Here is a 13,339-nt window from a genome sequence, read left to right as displayed (position 1 = left end):
TGTGCAGTCTTCACTTTCTTTAATGGGTGCTTTCAGACAAATCATTGTAAGCACCCTAAGGTTTGCCCTTGTACCTTTGGTACATTTGGTTCAGTTCATTCGTCCAGATTTATATTTCTCTCCAGTTGTATAAGTGAGTTGGATCCAATAGGGTTATTGAGAGTGTTGAGTTAATTTTTTTTTCTATGTTTTGGCTGCGCCACGGCACATGCGAGATCTTAGTTCCCCGACCAGGGATCGAACCTGTGCCCCCAGAAGTGGAAGCTCGGTGTCTTAACTACTGGACTGCCAGGGAAGTCCCTAAATTTTAAAGAACTTAGAAAGTGGCTAGTCCATTAGTAGCAAGCAATAAAATTCAGTTCTTACTTTTTAATATCACGATTCCTATTAAGCAGATAAGATCAGGATCTTTTGGAATCATCTAATTCCCTTCCTTTAATTCTAGTTTTCTTAAAGTACCCTTCTCATTGCCTGAATGCATTTATCACCTAGACGGATGCTCAGCAAGACGGATCTTGCTGATCCTCCCAGACAGGGTTAGTGTTCTAGCAATTGGGGTTCTGGTTGCCAGTCACTTGTGAGCTGGTGGGTGTGACTTCTTCCTTCTCTCCTCAAAACTGATCATTCATGGATTAAATGAAAGAAAAATGAGGGAGCTGGTCTTGCGAAGCTGAAGGCCATCAACTGACCCAGGACTTGGTCTTTTCTGAGCTTCTGGCAGAAGCAACCATGTTCCTGTCTTTCTGTTTTTCACATTGGCCTCATCCTTCTCCTCTGACGTAGCCTCCTCTCCAACTGTGCTGCACTCAAGTTAGCTAAATTAGTATCCGGCATTGTGTCAGGGGGAAATCACTTCCCTTCTTTCACATTCATGACATTCAGACTCACATTTGTTTTCTTTATGCCCACAAGACAGCTGTCGACTTTTACTTTCTAGGACAGTTGCAGTGATAAACAAAAAATCTAAAGTTTGAAAATGATAGAGACTGGAGCCCCTTTGCCTTTCTTTACCTCCCTTTATTGTTCTTACCTCATCATGAATTAGAACTAATGCAGGAGCAGCGAGACAAATCTTGTCCAATAAGTCACTAAGTGAATATAAGTGACAAAAACTTTAAATGAAAAATTACACACAAGTAAAGGAAAGAAGGCGATTTCTCTCTGACCTAATCCTGGGCCTCGCTGGCCTGCATTCTCAGAGGGAGACAGAGACAGAGGAAGGGAGAAGCCCACTGGCATCAACTGACTGAATGAACAACTGAACCTCACTGGTTTCTGTGACATAAGCTTTAACGAGAGACAACACCGTCGCTGAATTCTCTGCCCCCAGCTCAGAAACTTTGAGCATAACAAGTGTTGACTAGTTTTAGTAAAGGAGTTGAATAATAAAATTTGTATTTGGCAAAATAAAAATTATGTGTCTACTCAGGGTAAAATGATTAGAATTGGGTAACTCCTCCACCACCTTAGAGAAAACACACTTTTGCTCTCAGCATCTGAGGGCTGCTGACACTTCTGATACCTGAGGACATGGGTCAGGAGGGGAGGAGGTCACCACTGAGGACTAGGGTCCTTCACACAAACACTCCGGGAGCAAGGGTGAGGGTCCTGGAAGATGAATTATTTTCCCAACAAATAAACAAGCCCCTCCACAGATAGGAGATTGTAAAGTCCTCGGGATGTGGTGAGCCTGCCCTCAGGGTGGGAGTCCAGGTTAGGAAGGGGACTCTGTCACTCTAGAGGAGAGGGTGTAACTAGATGTGATCTCTCCCTTGTGACTGAGGTGCTGCTGGGGAAATACAATTGTCTTGGAATTAGGATCTCCACACCCATATTCTCCTGAAAAGAACCAGGATTCCTGGTGGGGGTACTGGCCCAGCCTGTGGAGGACTATAGGTCTCCAGTAAGAAAATGGTGGAAAGAAAGGACAATATCTATAATAGTCCTCACCTCGTGGTCCCCTGAAGCATGACCACATGGACATGAAGGAACATGTTCTAGAAGGAAAGGAAACATGGGAGAAGCTCATGGACTCATAATAATCAGCCTCTTCTCTAAATCAAACCCTAAACAAAGCCCATCTTTTGTTTCAAACAGCTTATGCCAGAGTGATCTGGTAAATCCCTAAGCAAATACAGAAAGCATACGGCTGAGGGAGCCTGCCTTCCTAGGTAAACTAAGAGGTAACAATGGAACCTAAGATCAGGGCTAAAAATTTCTTCCTGGAACAGAGAAGACCAACATTTATGCATGAAAGAGATATAGAATGTGCGTATTTACAAACCTACATCACTTCTGACTTTAAGACGAAAACCTTTCTCATTTCATTAATAAATATCCATTTGGATGGGCACATCTGAAATTACTGGGAAAATTAAACTTCTTGCAAAATTAATAGTTTAGAATGATGACATCTTCATAGACCATACTGAGAAGATATAAGTGAAAATCAAAAAAAGGAAGTAAAAGTGTATAGAAATGTTTAGAAAATGAAAATTACTGTGTTCCCTATTTAATGGCCTTGCTTACAAAGAATGTCATCACAGAACCTACCCCCAAGGTTCCCCCGGACGCCCGTCTCAGCCAGGCCAGCAGCAGCCTCATTTGCCCCATGGCCTTCGTGCTCTCTCTACTGACCGCCCTGGTGGTGTTCAGCTACGGCCCTGGTGGATCTCTGGGCTGCGACCTGTCTCAGAACCACGTGCGGATTAGCAGGAAGAACTTCATGCTTCTGGGCCAGATGCGGAGAATCTCCCCTCGCTTCTGTCTGAAGGACAGAAAAGACTTCGGTTTCCCCCAGGACATGGTGGATGGCAGCCAGCTCCCGAAGGCCCAGGCCACCTCTGTCCTCCACGAGATGCTCCAGCAGGTCTTCCGCCTCTTCCACACAGAGCGCTCCCCTGCCTCCTGGGACACCTCCCTCCTGGACAAACTCCGCACTGGACTCCATCAGCAGCTGGAGGACCTGGACGCCTGCTTGGTGCAGGCGATGGGAGATGAAGAAACTGCCCTGGGAGTGACGGGCCCTACACTGGCCGTGAAGAGGTACTTCCAGGGAATCCACCTCTACCTGAAAGAGAAGAAATACAGTGACTGTGCCTGGGAAATTGTCAGAGTGGAAATCATGAGATCCTTGTCTTCATCAACCAACTTGCAAGAAAGGATAAGAATTATGCATGGAGACCTGGGGTCACCTTGAAATGATTCTCATTGACTAAGATGCCCTATCACCCTTGCACACATGTCTTTAGTCATTTCAGAAGGCTCTTATTTCAACTTTAATCACAGAATTTATTGTATTAATTCAGCTACTACTTTGTCAGTAGTGATAAGGAAGTATATGTTAAATTTATTCAGCTTCAGGGGCATCAGTCCCTAAGCAATGACTACCCTGTTATTTATTTATTCTGTTTATTTGTTTATTTATTTATTTATGCATCTTATTTTTATATTTTCATATCAATATATTTATACTTACATTGTATTAAAATTTAGAAAATATTCACCTTTCCATTTCATTAAATTTGCATTTTGTTTTATTTATTAAATTCTTATGAGAGAAAACTTCTTGAGTTTTTTAAGTTCTGAAACCTACATTCTTATCTTTTTCTGTGTAAATTTATTTCAGATTAGTATTGGTCCATTTTGTCCTTTGGAACAGTCCTACCACTTTCATTTCAGGAAATGCTTGTCAAAAGGTGGAATTCCATGGAATTGAGGGAAGTCCTGGAAATTATGGAGAATGGTTAGTCCTGATGTCATAGGTGTAACTGATTTATACCACCAGGAAAGAGTGGTCGGTGCAAATACCTGTGGGAAGGAGTCATCTCCTCGAGGGAAGCTGGTGACATACGGTGTTGACTGGCCAATCCTGGCACCTTCCTCTCACCTTCTCCCCGGTCCTGCTTTACTGAACCATTCATCCCTTACACATAACTTCAGACCCTCCACCTCACTGACCAGCTACACAGCTGCTCTGGTTCTGTGCAGGTTTCCAGCTTCAAGGTTTCTGTTAGAGTGAAAGCCACAGGAAGAGCGCACAAGTGAAAGGAGAGTTCTAGGATTTTCAAAACTTCTATGAGAAGGAGCCAGGGTTCATGGCACTGGATCCCAGCTCTGCTATTAATAGCAGTGTGACCTTGACAAATAACACAATCACTAAGCTCCCTAGTTTCCTCATCTTTAATATGGGGACAATAGTAGTATTTTTTCATAGGATTATTCTCAGGATTCAATGAGTAAATATACACAAGAGGCATAATAGTGTGTCTGTCAGAAATAATCAGGACTGTTAGAGTCACAGAGTGGCTACTATCGGGGAGGAGAAGGAGAGCTGCTCTGAGGTAGCAACTGGAAAGCAACATAAGAAACATGCTAGGTCCTGGGCAAAATGTATTACGTTTAACTTGGGTGCTAGTTTCACAGTGTATTCAGTGTGTGAAATTTCCCTGTGCTGTATGTTGAAGATACTTGCAATTTCTGTGTATTATACTTCTTTTTTTTCAAAACAATTTATTTATTTATTTATTTACATTTTATTTTTGGCTGCATTGGGTCTTCGTTGTGGCAAGTGGGGGCTACTCTTCCTTGCGGTGCGCAGGCTTCTCATTGCGGTGGCTTCTCTTGTCACGAAGCATGGACTCTAGGTACGCAGGCTTCAGTAGTTGTGGCACACAGGCTTAGTTGCTCCGCGGGATGTGGGATCTTCCCGGACCACGGCTTGAACTCGTGTCCCCTGCATTGGCAGGCGGATTCTTAACCACTCTGCCACCAGGGAAGTACTTGTGTATTATACTTCTGAAAGATTTTCTGGGAATTAGTAAAAATTCTTTGAGAAAGAAGGATCAGTAGAAAATACTTGGATCTACTTTAAAAATGAATAATATGGAAATAACAGACCTCAAATAATGCAAAAAGTCACAAACACTTTTCATTGATAACGTTTGTTGCTTCTTTAGTATGAGAAAGGCACAAAATAGCTTCTGAACCCTTTCATTTTGGGGGCTTACAGCAGCAACGCAGAAGCAGGAAGAAAAAAGCAGGAGCTATGAAAGGTAAGGTTCTGCTCTCTAATCCTGGGCTCTCCCAGGTTTGATCTTAGTTCTCTTCTCCATACAGTCCCAGGTCTATAATTGCTGGCAATGTCACCTCCTAGAGCCTGTACTCTCAGAAAATAATGGCCCCCCAGAGGAGAGACTCAGAGCTAGAAAGCAAAGAAGTCAGGACCTGGGACACTTCTAACCCAGGCTCTGCTCGTCCATGTGAAAGCTGGGCCATGGCGCTTACCCATCAAGTGACAGTGTGAGACGTGGTGGAACAATGACTGTTTTGGGGGCAAAATTTTGGGTAATGACTCAGACAACTTAACCTCCCTAAGTTTCATAGTCTGTGTCTGGGAGAGTCCCAGGATTGTTGTGATGATTGCCTGGGGCAATGTGTGTGAAAGAGCTTTGAAATGACACTGCTCTACACACATGGACCTTACTATTAGTGTCATTGAACCTCTGACCTCGAATTCTAGTTCCTGGGCATTAATCTTGAAAGAATCTCTTCCCAGTAGAACAGTCTGCTCAGTATGTTCCACTCTCTCTTTGCTTCCACTCTCCCTAGACACACCCAGGCTCCTATTTTTGGTTTGCAGAGCTCACCTGAAAGGCACTCATGTGACACCAGCCCCACCCTCTCTTCAGAAAGGTGATTCATATCTTCTGTCATCTCAGGCATCCCTCTTGCTAGCTGGCCCTGTGGAATTCCAGGGTCCTAGTCCAGCAAGAGGTTGACACGAGGGAGTCCCACTGGGAACAGATTATGGAAGGAAGCCTTGGGGTAAGGCATCTTCTGAAAACAAAATGGTCTCTCTCAAAAACAGCAAAGTTCATTCTTCACAAGTAAATCGTTTCTTCTAAAAAAGAGTGTTTTCTTTTGTCTCTGCTGCATTTGGGGGAAGGATGCAGTAGTCCAGGAACTGGGTTTAGGGAAAGGAAGAGGTTCTCCAGTTCTGATTGAGAGCTGACTTTGAGTGTTTGAGGCAGAGGAAGGTTAGGGAGAGAGTCTAACAGTGGCCTTGCACACCCTCTACCATCTCAGCCACCTTCATTTGTGTCATGATGAATACAGCCCTTCACAAAGCAAATACAAAAGCATAGGAATTTGACAAATGCTGAGGGGCTTTACAAATTGAGAAAATCCATTAAAGAACGAGTCTCAGGAACTGGACTTCCCAGTCCTTCCCCTTCTCCATCATGATACTGATCTGTAAACAGCCGTGGGTTGGAATGTTTCGGGTTACACAGGCACATAGATTCCCAAATGTCCCAATCAGCCCCTAGGAACAGAGACAAGAAACTTCACATATTCCCCAAAACAGCACTGGAATTTGGCATTCCTGAGGTCTCAAGTTCAGAAGGAAATGGAACAAACCAGAGGACCCCAAATATTTTGATGGAGAATAACTTTCGTCTAACTCCAAGGCCTTCTTGCATCCTGATGAAGGCTGGGCAAAGCAGCTCAGCTCCCCAGTTCTCAATTTAGCCTTAATGAAAGTGTACAGCTGAGGACTTTTCGCCTTTCCTTTCTCATGGGACAGGCTCTGCAGCAGCAGGGATGCAGAACTCCTGGCCATGTTTGTGGTTGAGCAAGCAGGGACAAGAGGAGGCCAAAGGGGAGGCAGAGCAGTATAGGGTCGTAGCAAACCTGGGAGTGGAACTGCATAGTCTTATCAGGCTTAGGAAAGAGATCTCCATCTACATCAGGTACCATAGCACTCAGCTCACTCTCCAGCTACACTTCTTATTCCCACCCAGTAACCTGCACACTGTTAGGGACATCATTGGTCCTCAGAGTTGTTAATAAAAGCGATAAGTGTAATAAGCTGAACATAGTTGTGTCAGTAAAAGTGTTTGAAAATGACAGTCTTGCTGCATCTTCTCTTGTGGGTTACTCTTGTCTTCTCAGGTGACCAGTAAATTCGTTAGCTCGGCATCTCCTTAGTCTTCCTTCGGCTTCATGCATGATTTAGGGCAATTGTTTTCTTTTTCCTACAGTACAGTTTTCTCAGCTTTAGAATAGGGATAATGAGACTACTATATTCCATTCAACATACCATCGCATGTTATATGCTCTATATCATGAGAATATAACAAGTCATAAACTTATCTTAAGTGAGCAGATTATTTTAAGCACCAGGGACATATTAAACATAGCAATGATAGTTGTTATAGTGACAGGTATGCACAAAGGAGTAAAAGCCATTATTTCATGTCCACTCAAAAGATACATATTTTTTTAAGATTTTTTTGATGTGGACAATTTTTAAAGTCTTCCTTGAATTTGTTACAATATTGCTTGTTTTTTTTTTTATGTTTGGGTTTTGTGGCCCTGAGGCATGTGGGATCTTAGCTCCCCAACGAGGGATCGAACTCACGCCCCCTGCATTGGAAGGAGAAGTCTTAACCACTGGACCGCCAGGGAAGTCCCCAGAAGATATTGATATAATGCCATATTTGTGCCTTACTGAGCTCATAATTTTGTTATGCAAAAATTCTACCTCTGTGAATTAAAATAGGATCATCTTTTTAAGTATTGTGCAAAGCATACAAACACATTTTTAAATTCTACGAGCAAATGCAATATTCTCACAGATGTACCAAACACTAGATTGCAAATACCCATGGATCTGTAGTGGACATCAAAACAAAATGCAGTCAGTGCATTGGCACAGAACATATTTATCAATATTAAGTAGAAAGTAATATATTAAATTTAAATTTACATCATGCTGAAATTAAAAGCATTTTGATGCAGATTACAAATTTTTTTCTAATTTATCCATATAAGATGACATTTCGAAGTAGTGAATAAAACTCTCTAATGAAAAACCCTGATTATATATATAAAGCTGAATGCTTTATCGATGAAGCCTTAAGGGTCTTCTAAGATCCTTGCTTAAAACAAATGAGAGGAAAAAAAATCTTGAAAATTGAGATTAATTTCTTAACATACTTACTAGGTCATAAGATATTGCCAATAAGCTACATCTTACTGAGGTTAGAGATCAACGTGAAGCAGCCTTGGCTGACATGTCCGAAGCATCAGATACTTGTTATTATACCCGCCATTTTAAAGTCTGACGCTCATCTGGTCTCCCTGTCACCACCGTCCTCTGCTTTTCTGCCCCTCCTTCTCTCCTTCCTTTGTTGACTCCACACTCTCATCTTAGGGAATTGGTGTTCCTCAACGATCTATGCTAGTCCCACACTTCAACTTCTCTGCACATATAGTCTCAACCTACCAAATAGTTCCAAACGTCCTCTCTATGACTGTTGACTTCCATATGCATGTCTTTACCCAGGGTCACATCTCCAAACAAATGTCATTAGCTCCAAACCCTCATATTTACCTGCTACCCTAGATAATCTCCACACATGGCCAAACTTGACCAGCATGTAATTACCTGGCAAACTCCTGCAGACCCCTGGGATGCCAGCTTACCAACTGCTCTTGCAGATGCTTTCCCTGATCCATGCAAGCCCACATACTCTCAAGAACCTGTACTTTCCCTGTCACAGCATTAGCATTCCTTTCATTGAACACCTAGTTACCCATATCCCCACCAGACTGCAAGCTCTGTGACAGCAGGCAATGTGTCTACTATTTTCATTGCACCTGGCACCCACCACAGTGCCAACAATACAAGGGATAGTCACACTTCTTTGTTGAAGTTTAAATTCCATGATTCTATAATGTATTTCACAGTTTATTGATCATGCAACTGCTGAAACTGAATCAGCAACCATTAGACATGCTTTCTCCGAGAAAGAACAAGTAAAAGAGAATAGCTCCAGCTGCTATCACCTGTCATAATGCCTTGTGCATCTCCCTCATAACCCAGAAAGGGTTTCAAGAGAATTTTTTACTCTTTAAGGCCTGTCTTCTCTGACAGAGTGCTCCATTACGAAAGTAATATCTTTGTTTTATCTACCAATATATTAAAAAACACAAGTAAAATCCTGAAAGCAGAGATACTTCAAAATATTTTAAGAACCAATGAAATGAATAAAACGATTTATGTTCCTTTTGGATTTTAAGGCAGATTAAAGGTTTAAGGACACTCTGATTTTCTTTAAGAGTATGAGTTAAACCTAACACTTAAAATATACCTTTTGCACCCCCAAAGCAAAGGAAAACAAGACACAAAGCTGACCATATCATAATATGAAGAATAAATTTGGTAAATATAACAATCATCATAGAGAAATAAATTCTAATTATTACAAATTAAAAATAAATTTTCTCCCCATTCAAAAGTATTGTTCCACTTACTGTTGAAGAACAATGTCCTGAGAAGACTCGATGCATTTACAACTGAATCAGAAGAAAAGTCATTGAAGGGAGTGAATATGGACGTGCTAGAGGCCACCTCTAAGCAGAGAAGACTCCATTGTAGAAGATTGGGTCCAGGTCTCCTTTTCCCACTCCTGCGTTCTCTGAGGTTGAACATACAGGGAAAGCACACTCTGATTTTCACGCCTTAACTTCCACTCTCATATTGTCCTGGGCACAGCAGCTGTGGACTTTCTTTTCAGATCGAGCCTGGTCCTTTGGAAGTTCTTCAAAGTCAGGCTGGAGTCCTCATTGCCCAGCAGGGTCTTTTCCTCTCCATCTCCTGCACCAAACTAGTCTCCAGATCTGCCCACTGTTGATCAAGCCCACTGAGGAATTTCAGCTCTTTGTGCTGAAGACGATGGAGAAGTGCTGTATCGTCTCATGGAGAATGAGGCGGCCTGAGCGTTTGGGAACTGGCTGTCAGCCAGCTGGTGCTGATGGAACCTGAAAACCTTCTTGTCCTTCAGGCAGGAAAACAAAGAAGATTCTCCCTGTTAGGGGCAGGACTGTGAGGGTCTCCTGCTTTGGCAGGCTGTGGTTCTGGGCCAGGTGACAGCTAAGGGTGCAGACAGGGCTGGAGAACATCATCCTGGGTGTCCTCAGTGAGGAGGGTGGCAGGCCCCGGTGAGCCTGATGATGCAGGTGTCTGGCTGTGGGAGCCTGTATCCAGCTGCTGTGGGTACCTGCCTGCAAAGGAGATTCTTAAATAAGCCATTTATGGGCAACATAGAATGTCACAACTTCAATTCTTTTATTACACTGGAAATTAAACACATTCCTGGAACATGAAAGAGTATCAATCCAATAGGATGTATTCATCTAAATGAGACCCAAGGTTGAAATAAAAACCTGAGTCTCAATATATCTCTTTTTCAGTTCTAATACGAATACTTAGAGGTTTGACCCTGTACTCTGTTTTGCCACTTCTTAAATTGCACCAAAATACAACTAGCCTCACCTCTCTGCATTCTCCTCTAAAGGGACTCATACATCAGATTTAAATTCTTCCACATTTCTTTACAGGACCATAGCTCACATTTTCTGAAAGTTTACAGATAATGGTGACATAAAAATGAACAGCAAGGGTGAATTCATGCAGTTCTCTTCATTCCGTCACCAGAAATGTTCTAACTGCGTATATATGTGACAATGCGCTTGGCAATGTGGATTCCAGGAAAGTGAGGCAGGGATGGTGACCTCCCTCCAGGGAGCAGGGAGGACAGACTTTAGAGGCAGGATTAGGATGAAGGAAGCACCACGTGCTCAGTGCAGCTGAGGGCCAGTGCTCAGAGCTGATGAAGAGGAGGGCCTGGGAGCAGCAGAAGGCTCCACTCTGACAAAAATCTGGGGCTCCTGAATTTAAATGACATCAGATTTTCATTTCCTCTTTTAAAAAATGGAGACACCGTTAGTTGTGGTCACACAAGACATTGCCGAGATCAAATAAAATAAAGTTTGCAAAGTACAGGCTGAGAATTTGAACAGAGTGAATGATCGAAGGCTTTTGTATTAATATAACAAATGGAAACCTCTAGAGTCCACCCTCAGCCCAGCCAAGAGAAGCTCTGACTACAGGTTCCTTAACACTCAGGGGTCTGCATGTTGAGGCCCCCAAATGCAAACTCTAGGAGAGGGATTGCCTGTAGGCCTGCGAAGGAGTAGAGACCTAGTCTCCACCCTTAGAGCAGTGCCCCGTACATTAAGGAGAGAAATCCCACGGCACCTGAGGCTCTTTGCAGCATCTAAGAAAGTGTTTTGACCTCCTCCCCACAAGAAAAGAAAAAAAAGCCTGCTCTGTGACTAGTATAAATGAGATAAATAGTCCTTTTCCTCACCTTATTTTGTTTCAGACCACCTCTGGTGTTAATTTTTAAGACACAGATTAAATTATACTTTAAAAACAAACACATAACCTCAGAGAAAAAGATCAGATTTGTGGTTACCATAGCCAAGGGGGTGTGAGTTGAGAAAATCAGATGAAGGCAGTCAAAAGGGTTTTTTTTTCCTTTAAAAAAAGACATTAAAAGAATGTTGTAGAGACCAGGAAAATGGTAAGAAATATATATATGGGGGAGAGATGATGAGAATTAAAGCATTCCTAGATTTTCAGCCATGGAACAGCACAATACTCTAATTCAAAAGCTATTTCCTGGGTTAGCATTAGGGCAACGTTAAGCTAGTACTTCTCTTAAGCACGAATGGTAAGAAGGCACCAAATCTACGTCATCAAGATAAAGGATGTTTTAATGCAACATTTTAAAATGAAAATTAATACCAAAATATGCACGAGGAACAAAATATAAAAATTTTAAGTAAAGAAATGAAGCTGACCTCCATTTGCATGGCCCTGACAGTCTTACAAAGTAAGCCTTCATGATGTAAATGAAATCTGGGCAAATTCCACTTAGTGTATAAAATTCCTACTAAAGAAAAATGAAAAAGTCTGACCTGCTAAACGTCCTCAATTGCTTGTACACACCAACTCTTCTTTCTAACCTTATAGTCAAGGTGAGGTCCTGGGAAAGACATTTCAGGAACATGAGTTAAAAATCAGTTAAGACTATCATGGAGTCATTAGAAATTGTCAAACATGGTAATTCCCTCAATTAAAAACAAGCAAAAAAGTAATCTTGACAATATTAATGAATTGGCTTCCATTAAAGATAGAAAAGTAAAACTATATTAAACACATGGGGCTTCGCAGGTGGCGCAGTGGTTAAGAATCCGCCTGCCAACTCAGGGGAAACGGGTTCGAGCCCTGGTCTAGGAAGATCCCACATGCCGTGGAGCAACCAAGTCCATGTGCTGCTACTACTGAGCCTGTGCTCTGGAACCCGCGAGGCACAAATACTGAAGCCTGCGCACTTAGAGCCTGTGCTCCTCAACAAGAGAAGCCACCACAATGAGAAGCCTGCACACCGCAATGAAGACTGAACCCAGCCTAAAATAAATACACCCAGCCTAAAATAAATAAACAAATAATTAATTATATTAAATACTTACTTTAGTAGAAAGACAATATAGTTTAAATAAAGTTTAATAAAATGCTATATTTTAATATGAAAATATATTTTAATAGTCTATGCTTAATATTGAAAATATTTTAACATAAATATATAAAAATATCAAACATTTAAAATATTTAATTTAAATATGATATGAATTAAGTTAAATATAAAATTGATTTTAAAATGTAAAATATAAAAGGCTGTGAGTTTTTTTTAATATTCCTACTTTTCAGATATTCAATACTTTCTCCCTCACTTTAACGCTGTATCCTTGAAAGACTCCATGAAGTCCCAGAGAATCTACAGGGGCGCTCAGCTCCCGCGTCCTCGGCCCCGGTGGTGGCCACGCTCCGACTCACCCCTCAGGGCGTCCCCAACACCGTCCTGTCGTCCCATCGCCGCCGCCGCCTTCCCCTTTCTCTGGGCCTTCGCTGTCTCGCGCCAGAAACCAGCCCGAATCGGAAAAATCGGCTCCCCTTTCTCTGCGGCTGGGAATCGCTCTGATTTCCCACCTCAGACCGCTCAGAAAAAGGCTTCTTTCCCAAAAATTGCCTCGCTCAAGTTTCTGTGAGAAAATAAAGCGCAAAACTCAGGGGAAGCCTGAAAATGCACGGTTCTTGTTCCCAGCCACACAAAAATGTCTGTGGCGAGGCCGCGACAAGGCTTCCTCTTCAACGCTCAGCACCGAGCAAACCAAGGTGTTTCGCGTATGCTGATTATTAAAGCAGCCTCAGTGACTACTTTTCGCCCTGTCTCTCGAGCTGCAGGAGACAGCTGCAGACGGCAAACTCAACAGTCGGCGTTTCCCAAACAAACCCTGCGCCCTCTACCGGCCACCTAGGGAAGGACGCTGTCCACAGTTCCAGGGAAGGAAGCTTCCCACTCATTAATTGTTTGGCGGTGCCCACGCCTCTCCTGGCGGCCGTCTAGTGAATCACCCTTTCTTA

At 42.5% G+C, this 13,339-nt stretch overlaps 1 protein-coding gene across 1 annotated transcript; it reads left to right on the top strand.

Annotated features, from left to right (window-relative positions):
* The first annotated feature begins 2,515 nt into the window (after positions 1-2,515).
* On the top strand, positions 2,516-3,199 carry LOC137227884 (interferon omega-1-like). The gene has a single exon (XM_067744509.1). It carries the CDS (start codon positions 2,516-2,518, stop codon positions 3,197-3,199), a length of 684 nt encoding a protein of 227 aa, XP_067600610.1.
* The last annotated feature ends 10,140 nt before the right edge of the window (positions 3,200-13,339 follow it).

Source organism: Pseudorca crassidens, chromosome 7, assembly GCF_039906515.1.
Source record: "Pseudorca crassidens isolate mPseCra1 chromosome 7, mPseCra1.hap1, whole genome shotgun sequence".
Classification (NCBI taxonomy): Eukaryota; Metazoa; Chordata; class Mammalia; order Artiodactyla; family Delphinidae; genus Pseudorca; species Pseudorca crassidens.
This window is presented reverse-complemented; position numbering and strand designations above follow the sequence as displayed.

What these genes read in the sequence shown, in the direction of transcription:
- LOC137227884 (XM_067744509.1), top strand. Translation starts at nt 2,516, where the DNA reads ATGGCCTTGCTTACAAAGAATGTCATCACAGAACCTACCCCCAAGGTT.